This window comes from Desmodus rotundus, chromosome 6, assembly GCF_022682495.2.
Source record: "Desmodus rotundus isolate HL8 chromosome 6, HLdesRot8A.1, whole genome shotgun sequence".
Lineage (NCBI taxonomy): Eukaryota > Metazoa > Chordata > Mammalia > Chiroptera > Phyllostomidae > Desmodus > Desmodus rotundus.
In genome coordinates this window covers 85583440-85603935 of record NC_071392.1, presented here as the reverse complement: position 1 = coordinate 85603935, position 20496 = coordinate 85583440, and the positions used below count along the sequence as shown (strand labels likewise).

The following is a 20496-nucleotide window of genomic DNA, read 5'->3' as shown; positions in this document are numbered from 1 at the left end:
TTGGTTACTTTTAAAAGGTATCTTAATTTGGTTTTCTTTAATTTCAAATTAAAATTTTGGTTATATCTTTGGTTGGTAGTGAATCAGGAAATCAAGAGGGCTCTTCTCCAAGTAGCCTTGGTGATTTGCAAATCAGCCCAAAATCTCTGGAGTATCAAATGGTGCCAATAAAAAGCAATGACTACAATATATCTATCTTTGACCTAGAAATTCCAGCTCTAGGGATTTGTTACAGCTAATATAAATGTGTATGGACTTATAAATGTCTATATTTATAGCATCATTTTTCATAATAAAAATTGAAACAAAAATTGATCAATAGAGGGCTAATAAAGAAGGGGCACTCATATAATGAAATATTATGCAAAAAAAGTAGTAGGGCAATATGTACTGATATAGGAACATCTTTTATAACTGTTAAGTGAGAGAGAGAGAAGTATTTAAAAATGATTTTTCACCACATTTTCTTGAAAAAAATAAGTAGATTAAAAAAAAGTGTGGTACATTTACACAATGGAATACTACACAGCAGAAAGAAAGAAGGAACTCCTACCCTTTGTGACAGCATGGATGGAACTGGAGAGCATTATGCTAAGTGAAATAAGCCAGGCGGTGAAAGACAAATACCATATGATCTCACCTGTAAGTGGAACCTAATCAACAAAACAAACAAGTGAGCAAAACAGAACCAGAGACATGGAAATAAAGAACAAACTGACAGTAACCAGAGAGGAGGGGGAGGGGGTAAAGGGGCAAAGAAGGAGAAGGGTCATCAAGGAACGTGTATAAAGGACCAATGGATAAAGACAATGTGGGGGAAGGAATTGAATGTGGGAGGTGGGAGTGAGTGGGTAGGGCCAGAAGAACAGTAAGGGGGAAATGGGGACAACTGTAATTGAACAGCAATAAAAAAAAGAAAGAAAGGCTTAGGAAATTCCTCCAAGATTGTGTGGAAACCTGGTTGGATTTGGGTAACCTGAGGAATTGGAAGGAAGATTACTCCTAATTTATGCCTTCTCCACCAGTTGATATTCTCGGATTTAACAGGTGTACTGGAAATGAAAACCCAAATCCAGGTAAGGTTTTGTAACTGTCACTTTTCCTGTCTCTCTCCAGCACCACGTAGATTCCCGATTTGCATTGTAAGTGTAACTGTCTGCATTGGGCTGTCCTTACATGCTCCCACGTTCAATTGCCCAGCTGGTGGTAATCAGGGCCGGGCTATAGAAATAAAAGGCTGGAAGACTCTTGCTTGAACACATGCAGGTGCACATATGTTCTGAAGAGTGGAACCCTGAGACAACACCAGAGAGTGGAATTGAATTTAGGGGCAGAACCTCCCCACGGTGTTCTGGAGAGCCCACAGAGTTAGGAACAGGGGCCTCTGCAAAATGATTGAAGGAGAAATCAGGCTTCGCAGAGGATTTTTGGTGAAGTTAAGGCTTTGCCTGAGACTAGTATGTAGGCTTTTTAAGATATTGTTGTATGTTTTAGAGGTCAGCGTGGTGTCTCTTGTTGGGAATTGGGGGCTGATGTTAGCTCTGAGTAGTTAAGGGAGTCCAGGGAGGGCTGTGGATGAAAGGCAGAGTGGCGGTCTGCGGCAATCTGCTAAGAGTTCGAGACATCTTCTGGAAGCCTACATTTGGGGCCTTGGAATTCAGAAGCCTCTGCTTGGTGAGAGTTCATGTTTTTGCATTAAACAAAAACTTGAAAAAGTTCTGAAACTTAATTGGTCAAAATGGGCATAACTAAAAGTTTGTTCTTCTCTCTCCAGGTTCATTGCTTAGGGACACCATGAACCTGGGCTAATTAAGAACAGGTATCTCAGGGACAAGTCCCCTTGGGAAGGAGGGAGGTGGAAGGGCAGGAGAGAGAGAGAGAGGGAAAGACTCTGAGTACCCCACAACAGTGTTATTTTGGGGATTTCCCCTAAGCTCCTCCCTGAGGATAGTTTCCTCTTTCATCATGAGCAGAGACAGCAGTAAGTGGCTCTGGCCCCTGTGCAGGGCTCAGCAGTAGCCAGACAGGACTTGGCCTTGGCTGAGCCCCGGAGAGCATTATATGTGGTGGGGAAGCTGGGAGGTGAGTGTCTTCTCAACTTTCTTCTCTATGGAGGAAAGGGTAAGGTGGCGTGTTCTAGGTCAGGCTGCCGTCAAACACCAGGACACCTAGAGCCTGAAGAGTGGGCTGGGGTAGCAGCAGCAAAGATGGGTTCATTTCCAAGTCCCCCTTGCAAAGCAGAGAGCAGGTGTGGTTCTTCTCCGACTTGATGCCAGAGACACACAGCCCTCTGACATTGGTCAGGGTCCTTCTGTCTCACCTTTCTTCATCTCATGCTGGTTATGCAGAGACTGTGGAAAAGCAGGCTGCCAAGCCCTTCGGTCAGTTCTGCCCGTGAGGCATCTTTGCCCACCAGCAAAAGAGCCACAGTGATAGTGGGGAGGTTGCATCAGGAAGGGAAGATGGTAATGCGAGGCAGGAAGGGAGACCAAGAAGAGAGGGATCGAAAACATACGGCCTGATTAGCCCTGGCCAGGACCAAGACCTATTGAGTTGTGTATCATGTGTCCATATATTCATCATCTATGAAAAAATTTTAGCACTGCTTATTTGGCTCATGAATATTATATATATATGTATATATATATGACATGTCCTTGCCTCATGGAGTTATGGTCTAATGTCATAGATGAACAATGAATAAATAAAAATAAATTTTCTGTCCCTCTTTCTTCCTTGCTTTATTTTTCCTATGGCATGATTAATAAACTCACATCTTATATATAATTTTTACTTGTTTTGGATATCATCTAAACTTTACCCCCCTACATGAGTATAAACTCCACAGGGCAGGGATGTTTTTTATCCTCACTCGAGGACATTTTTTCATTGTTTTTTGGACAGAGAGGAAGAGGGGGAGAGGGCGAGAGAGAGGAAGAGATACATGGATGTGAGAGAGAAACATCAATTGGTTGACTCTCATAGGCTCCCTGGCCGGGAATCTAACCTACAACCCAGGCATGTACCCTGACTGGTGATGGAGCCCACAGCCTTTCAGTGCACACAGGGAGCCACTCCAGCCAACTGAGCCACATTGGTCAGGGTGGGGATTTTTGTTTGTTCTGTTTGCTGCTGCATTTGTTCCATATGAAATGAAGGAATGACATAAACAATCAGCCATATACAATAACTTGGTATCAGGGAACAAGTGCTATAAAGAAACTAGAGTGCAAGGTTGATCACGTCCTTCCTGCTTTGGGGAGGGGAATTGGAATGTGTTCTCCGACGGGAGGTGTTTGCGTAAGAGGGTGGATGGAGTGATTCGTAGAGATCCAGGCGTCCTAAGAAGCTGCCGGCCTCGCATCTATTTTTGTCAGTGCCAGATGTCACCTTCCCTTTCTCCCGAGACTTTGGGGGGAAAAATGGATTTAGAGAAGAATGAATCAGCTCAGCTCTGGGAAATTATCCCAAGCTCCAGAGTTGCCATTTGGAGATCTTGCTGCTCTGTAATGTGGAGGTTATGAGATCTGGGGGAAAGCAGAGATGTTTTCTTGGACTCCCTGTCACTTTCCTGCTGGTGCCAGGTGGGTCTGTGTAGCACCAACCTGGATGAGGGCTGGGGTTCAAAACTCCATGCCGTGAACATCATCTGGAATGCCACTTATCATCAGATACAGTTAACCTAAGAGGCAATAGGACAAACTCCCAGGGGCCGATGGATTCAGCCACAAAACTAAGCAATTTAAAGTGACATAGCGTCTGTCCCCTGTGAGAAGGCACATCCAGGAGGGAAAAGACGAGGAAGGTTTCCTTCACCCCAATAGAAAAGAAGCTGGCTTCCCCCATTCCAGACAGCTAGCTTTGAGCTAGATTAGAAGAGGCAAGTTTAGGTCTGCCATTGTGTGGAGCATTGTAGCAAGGGCTATTCACCTGATCACCAGGAGAGAATAGTTTCTCATCCTAATCTGTCTCCCTTCTCTCTTGAGAGCCGGACCCTGTGGAGCAGTGTCACCTCTCTTTTCATATCTGTGTTTCCCAAGGGGCAGAAACAAGGGCTACATGATGAGCAATTATTCTAGTGCCACTGAATTTTGTCTCCTTGGCTTCCCTGGCTCCCAAGGACTACATCATGTGCTCTTTGCTACCTTCCTCCTCTTCTACTCGGTGACGTTAATGGGCAACACGGTCATCATCGTGGTTGTCTGTGTGGATAAGCGTCTGCAGTCCCCCATGTATTTCTTTCTCGGCCACCTCTCCGCCTTGGAGATCCTGATCACGTCCGTCATCGTCCCCGTCATGCTGTGGGGCTTGCTGCTCCCCGGGATGCAGACAATATCTCTCACTGGATGTGTTGCCCAGCTCTTCCTGTACCTTGCTTTGGGGACCACGGAGTTTGCATTACTGGGAGCCATGGCCGTGGACCGTTACCTGGCTGTCTGTCACCCTTTGAGGTACAACGTCATTATGAACAGCCACACCTGCACTGGGGTGGTGAGTGTGTCCTGGTTGTTTGGGTTCCTTTCTGAAATCTGGCCAGTCTTTGCCACGTTTCAGTTTACCTTCTGCAAGTCAAACGTGCTGGACCATTTTTACTGTGACCGAGGGCAACTGCTCAGCCTCTCCTGTGACGACACTCTTTTCACAGAGTTTGTTCTTTTTTTAATGGCTGTTTTCATTATCGTTGGTTCTCTGGCACCAACAATTGTCTCCTACACTTACATCATCTGCACCATCCTCAAGATCCCCTCAGCCTCTGGCCGCAGGAAAGCCTTCTCCACGTGTGCCTCCCACTTCACCTTTGTGGTGATCGGCTACGGCAGCTGCCTGTTCCTCTATGTGAAACCCAAGCAAACGCAGGCAGCCAAGTACAATAAGATCGTCTCCCTGCTGATTTCTGTGTTGACCCCTTTCCTGAACCCTTTCATCTTCACCCTCCGAAACGACAAAGTCAAAGAGGCCCTTCGAGACACTATGAAACTCTGCTGTCAACTTTTCAAGGATTAGGTCACTTAGTTTTAGGTGGTCTGATCCCTACTGTGGATTATTCAGTAACTTAGGAAACCCCAACTACTCTACCCCCATCAGCATCATTACAAAAGTCAAACAGTGTGTACCCCTGGAAGCAGACCAGGCAGCTAACAGTGAAGCCCACGCTGTGCCCGGGAACCTCATAGCCTCGCCTGCTCCTTGTTTCTCCTGGTGAACTCAAGGGAGCACATCCTCGTCGTGCGAGAGGAACTGAGGAAGGAAATGCAGACTTCTGTGTCGAGTTCTATTAGCCCAACCAATTTGTTTATAATTTGTCACCTCGAGAAGTGACTGAGTTTAAAATTGAATTTCTCCTCTTCATCACTATACAAAATTAATTTATTAATTTTAGACATAAGAAAGAGGGGACAAACCTTAAAATTTTTTTTTTGTTTTTTTTTTGTTTTTAGTAGCTCATTTATTTTTTGAGAATGCGATGTTAGCAGCTGTGCTGAGGATAACAGGAGCTCTTCTGATTTTGTGAAGATTAATCAGGGCTCTGACCCCCCCACACACAAACAGTGAAATAATTTATCTACAGTGCCTTTGAAATTTGCTCGATGTTGGACTCTTTTGTCTAGTTACTTGAGCCAGTTCTATTTGTATGTGAGACCTGTCTCTCGCAAGGTGTCAGAAAAGTCTGTCTTCGCTGAGGTGACGTTGTGGAAGTGGTTGTGGAAGTGAAAGCTGTTGGTACCCCCTCCTCGGGGTCCCCTGCACCAGGTCACTGCCGCCACCCCCCAGCTACTGTGAGAGTTGGTTGCTAGGGGCTTCCGACTGCTCTTTCTTCAGAGAATTGCCCTTGCTGAACTGGAGTCATTTGCACAGGTTTTATTTTTTTCAATTTTATTTTACTCCTGTTTATTCTATTACAGTTGTTCCAATTTTCCCCCTTTGCCCTCCTCCCTCCCACCCCCCACTCCCACAGTCAATCCCTACCCTGTTGTCCATGTTCACACATGTTCTTTGACTACTCCCTCCCCCCTTTTTCCCCCTTCCCCCTCGTCCCCTTTCCTCTGGCAGCTTTCAATCTGTTCCCTGTTTCCACGTCTCTGGTTCTGTTTTGCTCATTAGTTTATTTTGTTCATCAGATTCCTCTTATAGCTGAGATCATATGGTAATTTGTCTTTTACCAACTGGCTTATTCATTTAGCATAATGCTCTCCAGTTCCATCCATGCTGTCTCAAAGGGTAGGAGCTCCTTCTTTCTTTCTGCTGCATAGTATTCCATTGTGTAGATGAACCAGTTTTTTCATCCATTCATCTACTGATGGGCACTTAGGCTGTATCCAACACTTGGCTATTGTAAATATCGCTGCTATAAACTACCTACCTTCCTGCAGACAGAGACTGACTGAATGACAGAGAGACACAATAAGTCATTCATTTGCCTGGACATGAGACCAACTCTATTGTCGGAGGTCCCATAGGACCAGGCTGAGCTAGTCTCCAGCTGAGACCACATCTCTGATTACCTTTCTTCCCTTGGGCCGTTCTGCGGCCGCCAGTCTCCCTCCCCAGAGAGGAGTCCACAGGAAGTCACTTCCTCAGGAATTTCCATCTTAGGCTCACTTTCTAGGGAGCCCAAGATTAGTGGGCACTGCACGTTGCCCCGAAAGCAGCCACACAGGAAGAAAGTCTGGAGGGGGGTCCCTTGCTGGTCCAGTGTCAGTAGGAACCTGTCCCTGGCAGTTGAGACAGGTCCAAGAATGTTACAGCAGACGCAGTTGTTACGACTTTTCTCTCTGGTGGCCTGTTGTATGAGAGGTTCACAGAAAATAGTAACTGGAAGGACTTTGGAATTCGGTAGAGTCTGCGAAGAACTTTTGTTAAGGAGAGAAAACAACAAGCTCAGTTCCATTGAAAGCAACATGTGACAGTCCCAAGGTCTCTTTGGCAGCATGTAAGGAGACACTCTTTGTCCTCAGAGGATGGACAAAGTGAAGGACAGAATTTAATCATGAAAACAGTGGAGTTTCAAAGAAGGAGCCTTCAGCCTAACCAAGTTTCCTGTTCCCAAGACAGAGCCCTGGGAGAGAACCGGTAGGACCCTGAACCTCGGGGTGCCGATTGCTGGGGAGACACAGTTAATGACCGTGACCACCTAGACTCCTCTGAACTCTCTCGCCCTTTCCTGTTGGGAGACACGCCCCCTCCCTTACGTCAGAAATAGCCAGGGGCCTCAGATAAGGCGGTGCTTATTTTTTTCAGGATCTGCCTCCATCTCTTTCCTTCCCCCAGATTCATAAACGAGGTTACGCCTCCACATAAGCTGAGGAGGAGCTGAGGCTGCTAACAGAGAAGAGATTGTACACATCAAAGCTGCCGTAGAGCTGGCCGACGTGTGTTTGTGGGCACCCAGGAGCCTGCCTGGGAGGGAATCTAGAAGGTCGTAGATCAGGGGAGTGGCTGGAACAGAAAGCTGAATAAGGGACAATTGTTGATACGGAGCCGCTCCCCGAAAATGCAGGATTAACACCTTGGCAGAGCTCCTGGGAAACAGGTCTAATATATGCTATCTGCTTACTCATGGAAATTTGGAAAGAGTGACAGATTACGTCAAATTAAGTCAAGATGCCAAAAATTGCCTTGGAAGACTCTGAAGGAAGGGCTCAAAAGGCTTAGAAAAGTGGAAATGTTATAATGTTATATATAAGACTGAAAATCCCACCAGCTGCCCATGTTCCTGGGGAGGACACTGTGCTTACTACGGTGATTAAAATGTCGGTTGAGGAGGACATCCATGAAGCTTTTATTAGGAGATGCTGTGACAGAGCCGAGTTTCCTAGTGGCAAAGGGGTACAGGTAGCTAGACAGCAGAGGCTACATAGTCACACTTACCCGTCAGATGCAAGGGACACATACCTGCCCTACTGGCAAAAGGTCAACCTGGCAGGCAGGGGAGGCCTGAGCCCCAGGGGGCCTTAGACTTGGCGAACAGAACATGGTACTCATGGGGCCAGCTCTGTGGGCGACCACCAGGAGGACCACTTAGCATAAGAGTCAAAAGAAATCAGGAATGAATGAGAAGCCTCAGATCAGCTACCCCAACGAAGTCATGGTCCCTTTGCCCAGTCTTCAGATGCAAACCAGCTTCCAGAGCCAGTACCACCAAATGAAGACGAATCGAGGCACCAGAAATAGGACTCTGACACCGTGACAGGAAAACCCAGACTCATTTCTCCAGATGTTCCCCAAAAGGCCTCCAGCCATTTATTTAGGTAACCGCCACTGGAGAAAGGTATATATTTATATACATATATACATACATGTGTATATACATATAAAATCCTCATCTGAAGATATGTTTATTAATTCGAGAGATAGAGATAAACCTCAATAGGTTGCCTTCTGCACGAGCCCCAGCCAGGGACCAAACCCATAACCAAGGTCTGTGCTCTGACTGAGAACCGAACCTGCAACCTTCTGATGTGCGGGATGATGCTCCAACCACCTGAGCCATTCAGCCAGAGCAATGCTCATATACTTTAAGAGCTGCCAGATACAGCATGTGAATTGGAGCTCATACTCAGAGACCTAAAGTGTCACCAATGAGCCCCTCAGTGGGGAAGCAGGTGGGAGCCAGGTAGGAACCAGGTGATGAATGGAGTATTGGTCCAGATCCCCATGAGTGAGGTTCCACTGGACCCAGGTATTTTCTTTTTCTCTCCCCTTTCTCCTCTCATTTCTTCTCCCTTTCCCTCTTTCTCCGTTCTCCTTCACTCTCCTCTTCCAGCCCTGCAGATGCCTCCCTCTTTCTCTCCCTCTCTTTCACACACAGCACCGAGGAACACTGGTTCTGTGCCAGGCCCCACACTAAGCATTGACTGCTCAGAGCTGAGAGTCACGTCCTTCCATCAGATAGCCCCCAGTGCAGGGGGGAAAGAGGAATGGGTCAGTGAGCAGCACCTTGTGACAGGGTCCCCCACAGAGTCACACATCGGGTAGCTGGCAGCACAGAGGGGAACCACCGACTCCTCCAGCAGGGGGTGAAATCAAGGAAAGCTCAGAATCCATCCTGTTGGATGTCGTGGTTGAAAGGAAAGTGAGCATCAGCAGGCAGAGAGTGGGGAGTCCCCTGGGATCTTTGGCTCATTTTCAGCTGGGGCCTGGCTTCCTTTAAGGTTAATGTCTTGGCATGTCTTCCTAGTTATGTCAGGTAGACATTTCATAGAAGACACACTAGTGTTCAGCCATGACAACCTTCAGAAAGCTATCTTATAAGCAGGAACTTCCCCCTGAGGAGTTTGGATTCTAGACATAACTGGCTTCTGCCAGATTATTTTACTTCTCTCTCACAGATGAGCTTCCTTCCTGAAGCCTCCCAGAACACTCCAAGATTTGAGCGGAAAACTACTCTGGAGAGAGAAGCTGTAAGTCCAGAAGAGTAGCTTTTCCAGCAGCCCACATTCTTTTTCCTGCATTGTCTTGCCTTTGGAAGATGATTAGCGAAAAAACATGGAATTTATAACCAGACTGAGGCTCAAGTCTCTGCTCTACCAGCTCTGAGTTGGGGCCCTAGACCAGACATTCAATCTCTCCAAATATTCTAGGGTTGAGCTCCTAAGAAACTGCAGAAAATTAAAAACACAGTCTTAAAGGAGCAGGTGCACATCAGATCCTCAATAAATGTCAGAGATGGAACGGCTGTCTGAGATCATCTACACTTCGCTGTTACGTAAATCATTGTCCAAATTCCTGTGGTCAGTCAGTGTCCCTGCTACCAGTTAAACTTGAGTTTGTGGATTTACAAGGCAGAAGGTCAACTGGGGAGCAAATGGTGCAAGAAGAGAAGATATATACTTAATAGGCAAGTTCATGGTAACAAACACTGTAAATTAATTAGGTTGCTTAGAGAACCAGTGGAAACTGGGAAAGATTCACGGTCAAAAGGTTATTGTCTCCGTTAAGAAACACAGATAGAGACAGATATTATATTTGAACTTGAGCCTGTCTGATGCCAAAGCACCACCCCTGGTGCTTCCAACCATTTCAAGGTGCTCAGAAATCCATGGGCGCACCAACAAGGGCCATGCCACCCACTGAGTGAGCAGACGCCTGAGCTTAAATGTATGTGGCTGATGTTCTGGTCAGGGAACGGCCGTCCATTGGAAAACCTTGTCGATTTTGCAGTGTAGGCATTTTCTCAACTCAGATGATTCCTTTTATAACTTTTAGTGTCGATTAGGAGATTTTGGTAATTTGTTACCATTTTAAGGGAGTTCTGCCACGGAATGAGGTTGGTACATGGCACAGTGCCTCTCCCAAGCTGGCCTGGCCTGCATGGTATTAGCCCAAGCTGTGTGTAACCTGCAGACCAATAACACGCACCCCCTCGTCCTTCACGCTGTGCAAAAAGGCTCCGTCTGGCTTATACATGCAGCGAAGGGGAGGTGCGCACGTTGTGGGATGAATGAGGGGACCGAAGGGCGAACGGCCCAAGCCTGGCTCTCTTGCCTGGAATCCGACCGCTGTCCACTATCGTGGACCAGAGGTGAGATGAGAAACCTTTTGCTTGAGGTAGTTCCTGCTTGACGGTAGCCATCTTTATTATGTTTATCTCATTTTTATGAGATGATTAATGTTACAAACAATTATTGTTACTGCCTACCCTCCAAAGCAAGAAGCAGAATGAACGTTCAGAGACCGTGAATTCCCAGCTCAAGTGTATACCTTCTCAGAAGTGTGTATACAGCCCCACCTAGTGGTAGCTTTGAATGTGCAGCGGTGATGCCTGGATCCTCCTGGGGTAACGAACTGCGAAAACAAAGCATGTTCTGGGAAGGATGCCATAAGGAAAAGACAGAGCCAGAGCACCTGCTCATTTTCAGGAGTGAAAAACATTAGAAAATCGGGGGGACAACTTTTTTGAAAACAGTAGACAATTCTGAAGCAAAAATTGGATTTTCAAAAATGGTTTGAGGAACAGCCAGCCGTGAACAGAGACTCAGTTCCCGGGAGTAGTAACAGAGTTTATCTCCACGAATAGAACGCACAACTGAACAGCCTGTTAAAAGCCGCATTGAACTATGGCCTTAAGAAATTAGAAGGACTGAAGGGTATTCAATACTCCATTGATTCCCTCCAGAAGTTGAGGAACTGGGGGCAAAGTTCGATGAAATAGTTAGTGCGGTAAAACCCCAGACTGGTATGTCTGGGAAAACCAAGTTCTCAGATGCACATTCAACTGGGTTTGTTATAAACACGTTTGTGTGTCCCTGTGGGGATTATGGGTACTATGCAGTAAACTGGTTTCAATGAATATATGGAATGCTATTCATCACAAAACTGCAGCGGGTGCCGTCCGCGCCACAGAGCAGGCCTGTCAGGTGTTTGCCTGCCTCCTCTTCCCCATGGCCACGTGCTCCAAGTATCCTGACTCACGTTCAGGATGAGGCGAAAGAGACGTGGGAGAGAACTTGCTCACGTGCTCATGTGCATTCAAGGGCCAACATTTAAATTCAGGTTTCTCGTTCCAGACCTTGTCTTCCTACTACAGCACGTTGCTTTTCTTTGAACCCCATGTATGTAAAATTTCATTTTCACGTTGCACGTGGGCAAAAGTTCAGGAAGTCCAGAAGTGTAGGAGCAAGTGGAAACCAAATGAAAACAAAAAGTACAAGTGAAAAGCGGTTTGCTTCCTAGCCCAGCTGTCTGTCTCCTCCTCCCTAAGGCGCCCCTGTCTCGCCAGCAACTTCTAAATTATTCACGGGAAGGGCTAAGAAACGTCCACATCGAAATGGTAGAGTCTCCAACGTGATAAGAAAAATTTTTTTTGACTAACACAGAAAGTCGCAAGAGGTTAATTAATTTAAACATCAAAATCAAAACTACCTTACTTGCTCCAGTACAATTTGCATTCAATCAGAAGTTAAGTATAGCAAATTTTCAAAATGAAATGTATGTTAATTCACCATTCAGTCTTCTGAATAGTTTTGAATGACTACTAATGTACGGCTTTAAAAAAAAGGATTGCTTAAATTTTCTCTAAAGCGGATACGTGTTCCCAGAACCCTCCCACAGGCTTTCAAATCACCCACAGTCTGTGTCCCTTCCCTTTCTTTTATTAAAAATGTTCTTATCCCCAGATCCTTTTCGTGGTTCGATCAACCCTTAGCCAATGAAGTTAATGTTGGCTGGAGACACTCTCATCAAAGCAGTCAGAGCCAAAAATGCCAGCGCGGATTTTATTTCTGGGTATATTGTGGGCAAGCTAGCCGGTCATTTCTCTAACCAGATGCCTTGAAGTTTTCAAAATGCTCTAAACTCTTTTCCCACATGTTGTTTTGTCAGGATGAGTCGGGGTTGTACATGCAAAGTGAATCAGATCCACCACACTCGATTTTGCAAGAGATCCCATTTTTAGCTAAGTCACAGCTGAGCTCTCCTTTCAGCTAATTAGTACTTGTTCTCAAATCGGGGAGTTCTAACGCAAACTAGGAGATGAGATGCAATTTACTTCCTCTCTCCTCTCCTAAAATTAACTAAGCTGTAAAATGCGCGCTCCCTTGTCTTTCCCTCGGTCAGCTCCAGGGTTCGGTGCTATCAAAAAGAAATCGCCAAATCTTGCTGTTCTGGTTTGAACGGTAATGGAGGGCTTCCTTTCAAAAATCCCAGCTCTTTGGTTGTCAAGCAACCATTAATTTATTGTAACTACCTAATATTTAAAATTATAGGTGATGATTAAGTAGAACAGTATGCTTTTCCTATTCCTGAACCTACACAGCATTGGCCAGATCAGAATGAGTACGGTTGGTGTTGCAGGACCAAAAACAAATCACGAGGCATGCCTCTGGAGGTTAGCAGAAGAGGGGCTTCGCCTACGCCCTGCGTGGGCCCCATGAGAGTGGTTGTAGAGAATACAGTGGCCTGTGGGCGTTATGCAATGTGATTATCCACAGAATTGGAGAAGGCCCAGGTACTGAGCCTTTTAATCCATGCTTTCTAATGTAAGAACCTTTCAAAGTGTATATAACCAATTTATTCAATGGGCTGAATTTAATGGAGGCAGAAATAGGAAATGGCTTTATTTTCTATCCACCTTTGCTCCCAATATGCCTCATCAGATCTCCCATTCCCTTCCACTGGGTGGCATGTAGGGCAGATCCTGTCACTTTGCTTATGAAGACAGCTTCATGTGATTTATGAAGACCTGTTACCAGGTGTTAAACTGTGCATTCCAGAATGCATTCCAACTTCAATACTGCGTCTCATTCAAAGAGTTAGTTTCTTCTCTCCTGGGCTTGCCTGGCCTGCAAGTTGGAGCCTGCAGGTGGAGAGCAGGAATGGTTTGCTCTTTCACCCCTTCTTGCTGGTCTACGCCAACCCTGCATCTCTGCCTTGAGACTTCCGGTGTCAGGAAAGGGAAGATGGGGTTAGGGAGAACGGGGCTGATGTCTTTTCATTGTCTGGAGCTGTTTACCCTTCCTAAGCTGCTGGTTGATGCCTTTTGTGGGGTTGGGCTCCAAGTGTTGTCTTTCTGATGGGGCACATTCATGGGTTCTTTATATGTCCTAGAAGGACATATGCAGGTCATATTGCTTAGCAATCATCCTCCAAACCCCACACTGCTCATTTATTCAACATACCGCCTCTTGAAGGGCCAGAGTCTCTTCACCCAAGGAGGTAACCCTTCTTGGACCAGGAACCTTCGAGATGGCTCACACCTTTCATGGTATCCACTTGGCACATTTTGCTCTATCCATGATAGGAGTGCAGTCTTGCTCTCATCCCCATCTTTAAAAAAAAGTTTTATTTATTTATTTTTAGAGAGAGGGGAAGGGAGGGAGAAAGGGGCAGAGAAACATCAATGTGTGGTTGCCTCTTGTGCGCCCTCTACTGAGGACCTGGCCCACAACCCAGGCATGTGCCCTGACTGGGAATCGAACCAGTGGCCCTTTGGTTTGCAGGCGGCACTCTAGCCACCGAGCCACACCAGCTGAGGCTCATTCCCATCTTTGGGGAGGCAAGAGCTCTCCCTGCTCTCTGTAACTCTGAAGATAGGTGTTTATTTCTTCTCAGAATTCTGTCACCAGGCTGTTCTTCTAGTGACACCAGGGTGGGCCCCTGGCATTTTGCAACCAACCTGGAAGTGGGATAAGTAACAGACTACTTCTGCATCTCTGGTCTCTATGGGGGTTTTGTCTTAGAGATGCCTTTACCTGCTAGAACATGGGAGAAAGGTGGAGGGGGGGCAGCTACAGAACTCTGCCCCTCTGAATGTCTTTTCTCTGGTAACTGTTGTTTTGACTTTATAGCTTGGATAGGTGGAAGTGAAGATCGATGGATTATCATTTCAATTTTAATAAGTCTTGCAGACTCATGTCCTTTAGAATTTGTAGTCCTTAACACCCATTTCCCAAGCTTTGACCTTTGAAATTCTATGACAATAAAAATGTCCACTTCAATATGCCATTAAATAGGCAATGAGAAAAGGAGCAACTTTTTCAGGATAGGAACAAAACTGCAGGAGGATGTGACAGCTGTCCACGTTAGCATCCACCGATTTCATCTCTGGTGTACTTGAGTTGAAAGCTAGTCAGGAAGTTCAGAGTCAGCGGGAGATCAAGGATCATATCAGGAGAATGGAGCTATTGAGAGGAGAGCTGTGACGAGCCAGCAGGGCCTGTAGCTGGCAGAACGACAAAAACTAGAAAGTCTGGAAAGGCATCTGCAAACGGGAAGATGGGAGGTGAAGTGCTCTTCTTCTTCCACCCCTGCTCTTATCCTTCAAATGTGCCCAAGGCTGTTCTGCTCCGGGTCCTCCAAGAAGTAGACACCTAGCAACCAGTCCAGAAAATGTTTTAGGGCAAATGCCTGTGGTGAAAAGGGTTTTCTGCAGCTCAGACCTAACAAAGTTCAACAAGGCCATCGAGTTAGTTGTTCTTGAGCCCGAGTCACCATTGAGCTGCCGGGAATGTCTGGGGAACAGACCTGCCTTTGTGTCCTGCCACCCACAGCCATCAGCTGGGAGCAGCCCGTGGGAGGCATGGCCTGGAGGAGACAAGGGTGGGTTTCAGCGCATGGCTCCCCACGAGTTACCCTCCCTGCCGTTAGAAATAGGACGGGTGTATCTGCATGTGCGCTGCACACAGTAAGCAACTGGTGAACGACCGAATGACCGAGTGCATTTTCCCAATTCTTGCTTAACCATTAAGTCACCATCCAACCTTATCTTTTCTTCCTTGCCAGAAAAGCAAGGAGGAAAAGGAGGAAACCTTCCTTCTTCAGGTTTCCTGAAATAGAAGTTCCCACCCACAGTTACCACTCCCATACTTTCCATTCATTTCTGCACCCTGCCCATAGCCCATTGAAACTGCTCTAGCAAAAGCAGGCATTTCTCCACCTGCCCGATAGCCCTGTTGCAGGGAAGGTGTGAGTTTGGATGGAGCTCGGAAACATCAGTCAGGATGATAGTTGTGGATACAAGGATGTGGAAATAGCCAAAACTCTGAGGGAGGGAAAAGGGGAGAGAGAAAGATTTGGAAGCTTTATAAAAGAGAGAAGGGAAAATAAAAGAGGCAGAGAGGTGAAAGAAAAGTGTGGAATGTAAAAATAGCTTTCAGGATATTGAAAAATCTTTTCAGACAGGCAGCCATGGAAAACCCAGGTACTTCTTGGGAAAAAAATAAAACAAGATAACAAGTCTGCCATCTTTTGGCTGATTTCAGATTTACCAGAAGAGGTCAGCACAGACATTAGTATTGACCTTTGTCCCCTCTAGAGGCAAGGTGGTTGGTTAGGAAGGCATTTTTGCCTCTGCCTAGAGTTTCTACAGGGCTTTTCCAGACTCCTGTCTTTCTCAGGCCCCCTCCCAGAGGTTTGCGGCTGCGCATGCTCCAGGGAAGGGGTGGATCACAGGTTGAGTGTCACAAAACGACAGACCTTCATCAAAATTTCTATACTTCCCCTCTAAGTCTGAATAAATTAACGAACACTTCTGGCACATTAGCCAATGCAATTAGATAAGAGAAAAGAAGTGCAGGTGTAAAATATTAGAAAGGAGGAGGAGAAAAAATTCACTTGAATTTCAAATCATTTGGTTACATATCTGGAAAACATACTTTAAAAACAGTAAGTTAACTAAGGAATATGGCTGGGTACAAAATCCATATTCAAAAACCAAAAGCCTTTACATATACAAAAAGTCCAAGTAGAAGGCATAATGGAGGAAAAAGGATGCTGTGCTGTTTACAAAAGCAACAACACAGAAGTAAAACATTACTAGGAATAAACTTAAGTTCAAGGTTCACATAAAGAAAACTTCAAAATGCCCCAGAGACACCCACAAAAAGACCGTGAACCAAATGGACAGGTGAGCTCAACAACGCAAGATATCAGCTCTCCCCTCAATTTATCCACTTAAAATTATACATATGTTATAGCAACTGTTTCCTAGCTGGACAAACTGATTAAAAATTTTGTGTACAAATGTAAGCAAGCAAAAAAAAAATAGTCAAAACAATTCTGAAAGAGAGGAGAAATGAGGGGGAATATACCTGTGCGACAGATTATAGAGCTATAATTCAAACACTGAGTATTATCATTTGTAAAATAAAGAGGGGGATTGTTTCATAAATGATGAGGGAGCTCAGCAGCAATCTAGGAGAAAAAAAAATAAGTTAAATCCATTACTGCCTACATTACCCCAGGATAAATTTCAAATGGGTGAAAGATTTAAACATAAAAAATAAACAATAAAGTTAACATAAGAAATAAAGGCATGTATATAGGAATGAATAAGATCTTTCTATGTCTGACATAAACATAGAAGTCAGGAAAGATTGATACATCTGACTTTATTATGAATTTTCAAAAATCAGTATGGATACCACCCAAAGCAAAGTAAAGAGACAGATGACAAACTGGGGAACATGTATGTGACTCATGTCACTGAAGGTTGACTTGCCCAGTGTAGAAAGAGCTCCTACAAATCAGTAAGAAAAAGTAAACAACCCGGTAGGGAAAAAATGGGCAAAACATAAGAACCTACGAGAATACCCTAATCTGCACTTACAAAGACATCAAGGAAAATGAAAACAGCCTTGGGAAACCATTTCCACTTTCTAAATCGGCAAGTCTAAAGAAGTTTTATGACCAACGGTGGGAAAATAGGTAGTGTAAAATGAGGTAACCGGCACAGTCTGTAACTCCATGATGTCGTTCAGAGTTACAAATGGTTCTACGCTTTGGCCTGGTGGGTCTTCCGGGGAATTGTTATTCAGATAAGCTGACACGGGGGAATGATGTGTATGCGAGTATTAAATGCATCGTTGGCTGGAAAAGCAGCAGACTGAAAACCACTTAGATATTCATCAGTGGGGGAAACAGTCAAGTAAACAATGTCACACCCATATTGTAGAATAATCTGGAGCCTTTGAAAAAAGAGAAGGAAAAAAGAGGGATGCTTATGAAAGGATCTGCCAAGATATTTTGGCAGCCGTAGAACATGTATTGAATACACCGCCAATTGTACAAAAAAGAAAAATGTGTTTGCGTGCATTTGTTTATACATGCTTAGGATGCCTCTACAGGCATACACTGGAGCATTAATAACATTGTTTTCCTGTGGGGCAGGGGAATCAGATGTTGGGGGACAGATGGGGAGAGAAATCTTTCAAAGCATTTTTTGAATTTTGAGCCATGTGAATATATTGTGTTTTGACACTAATTTTGAGCATGGCTCTGTGTACTTTTGATATTCTGGCACTTTAAAAATATTCTCTACTTGAGATGCTGTATAACCCCAATTCTCTAGATACATGAATTAATATAGAGAGTAAGATCTTATCCATCCAAAATTGAACTACAGACCCCTTTCCTGCCACCTTTCTAGAATCCGGCCAAGATCAGGACATGGCAAAATAGATGTTCCAGTGTCTGTGGATAAAATAAAGCCTAGGCATTTCACTCACAGGAAGTCTGTTAGACTCCTTTTAATCCATGTTACTTTATTTATTTAATGGCGATAATTATATCAAGCTTGATGAAATGACTTACTCACAGTAAGTAGATAGGAAGGGGCAGGGCCTACTGAAGCCCGGGGCAGCGAGTGAGCTCACCATCGGCAAGGCAGGTTGGGGTGAAAATAAGCCCCATTGAAGGGCTTCAGGCAGCATCATAGGGCTTGTTTAGTGGAGGAGTTAACCTTAGAGATAGAATTTGAATGACTGTGATGCCCTACGATTGGTCTTGGGGGACCCACAACATATTCAAGGGTGCTCAGTAGAATCTGTTGAGGCTGGCTTTCACCCCTAATCTGTAAATAAAATATAAAAACATTTGATGATAATAAGTATAAAACTTAGGCTCTCTGGAGAATAGAATAATATATTTCAGATAGGTGGTGTTTTGCAATATACTTTTTTAAAAAGCTTAACCAGAGACATAAAAATGGCAGAAAAAACTAGTCAGAGATTCCTTTTTCTAATGAACACAATAAAAGTTCTACATAAAGACTCAAGAAATGAAACCATCAATATGTCAAACTGACAGCGGATATGCGAAAATGAGGTACAAAACACATTCTAGCACAATGAATCTTGTCTCTAATACATAGAGCCCAGAGAAATTTGTGACTTCTCTGTAATGGAATGACTCCAAGTCATGATCCAAATATAAAGAATGAAAAGTATCTACTAGTGAAGAAATGAGAGGAATCGTAGCAGTCATTAATTAATCTAAGGGGTTAGAACAAAAGAGACTGTAATGTAGTAATTAACTCTAACAGAGTCATTACGAGTGTTGCTGCCCTAGCCTTTGACCCAGCTGTCCGTTTCTAGAAATTGCTCTTCAGACTTCCTCAGGCCAGGTGCAGCTATACGTACACAAGGACAAGTTTACTCCTGTGGGGAACATAATATTTTTTGCTTTGAAACAATGAAGCAATTTACATGCCCATTAGAAAGGCACTGATTAAGCAAATTGATATATCCATACAATGGCAGACTATGTAGTTATTAAATAGATGGAGAGAATACTATATATACTGCTGTATAATTGAGTATTTTCAAATGATTAAAAAAGCCAAGTTGCAGAACATTGTGTAAAGCATTATATATTTTGTTTAAAAAATGTGCGTGCATGTATGTTTATACTCGTGTGTTAAGATATGCATGGGGAAACGGTTACAAAGATGAACACCATAAACCTGAAACTAAAATAATATTCTAAGTCAAATGTAATTGGAAAAAGGAAAAATTATTTTTAAGAAATGTTTAAAAGATACAGGCCATACTGTTACAAGTTGATGGGGAATCTGGGGATGGGGGCAGGGAATGGACAACAGGCTAGAAAGGTTCACATTTTACTTTACACATACCAATATTATTTGATTAAAAAAATTATTCGTTAAATGTTTAGAAAGAAGGATACTGTTGTTAGCCCAATTGATAGGACAGATTAGAAAATCAAACCCAGCCCGTAACTGGTTTCAGATGAATTGGTGGACACAGAACTACAGCTAGAGAATGATGCGTAATAATCTGGGGTTTAAACGGAGTGCCTGAGTAGGGGGTTTCATGTTAGTAAAAGTTACTATTATGAAGAGAGACAGATTGTTTTGTTTGCCTAAAACTCATCCCCCCTTTCTCCGGGACAGTGCCCCTATCTCTTGGGAAATGCTTCTTTCCCCTTTGCAAACATTTGGCTTAAAGAATATACAGGCTGCTTTCCCAGTCTACGCTCCTGACCGCAGACGACAGACCTCGAGGCAAACTCCCATACTGTGCAGGTCTTATGAAAGCCGCCTCCCGGGACCTTCATAACCGATGATATATATCCACCTGGCCGAGGCAAGCCCAATCACAGCTCTTCTGGGCATTTTCAAACCGGACTTGGAGGAGAAACAGTCATTTCTTCTTGATGGTGGGACTGAAGGAACGTATATCCCTGGACCTGCCACCCCCAACGCGGAGGAAGCCAGGGGGCAGGACCTGATGGAGCCCGTGTTAGAAAGAAGCCGTGAGGAGGAGCGGAGAACAAAACAGCCCAGCTACTTCCCGTCCTGCCGTTCTGTGGGGAAGCAATTCTTCCTGTGGCCTAAGTTAGTTCGGGTTGGGTTTCTGTCCTTCACAACCGGAAGCACACTGGCTAACAACAGAAAAAGAGGGCGAGCAAGCTAACACACTTATTTGCGTCCACATTCACTGCAGTCGGCAGTGCCACACCGACTGATACATGGATCCAAAAGGAGCTGATAATAGTCACAGGCTTACAGGTGAGGGTGACCACAACTCTTAGAACCCAAATCATAAAATCCTGGAATAGGGCCGTATTTTTAAGTTCTTACAGACAACTGTTCCCCCAGAGATCATTTTCCTGGTTGAGTGACGGTCATTTAGGAAAAAAAGGTAGAATGATCTTTTTTTTTTACAGGTTCAAAGGCATGAGACAGATTTTCTGGCCACATATTGCATCTGTAAATGACATTTGAAATTTATTTTTAGCAGCTCCCTATGTAGTAATATT

General features: G+C 44.6%; 2 protein-coding genes across 2 annotated transcripts in view; both read left to right on the top strand.

The window, feature by feature from the left end:
* KEL (Kell metallo-endopeptidase (Kell blood group)) overlaps positions 1-20496 on the top strand; it is a 171567-nt gene that overhangs the window by 118641 nt on the left and 32430 nt on the right. The window lies entirely within an intron of this gene.
* On the top strand, positions 907-5333 carry OR9A2 (olfactory receptor family 9 subfamily A member 2). Its single transcript, XM_024572843.2, has 2 exons — positions 907-1674; positions 1775-5333. Exon 2 carries the CDS (start codon positions 4060-4062, stop codon positions 5002-5004), a length of 945 nt encoding a protein of 314 aa, XP_024428611.2. The 5' UTR covers positions 907-1674; positions 1775-4059; the 3' UTR covers positions 5005-5333.

Excerpts from the sequence above, each read along its gene's own strand:
- OR9A2 (XM_024572843.2), top strand. The coding sequence starts at position 4,060 with ATGATGAGCAATTATTCTAGTGCCACTGAATTTTGTCTCCTTGGCTTC.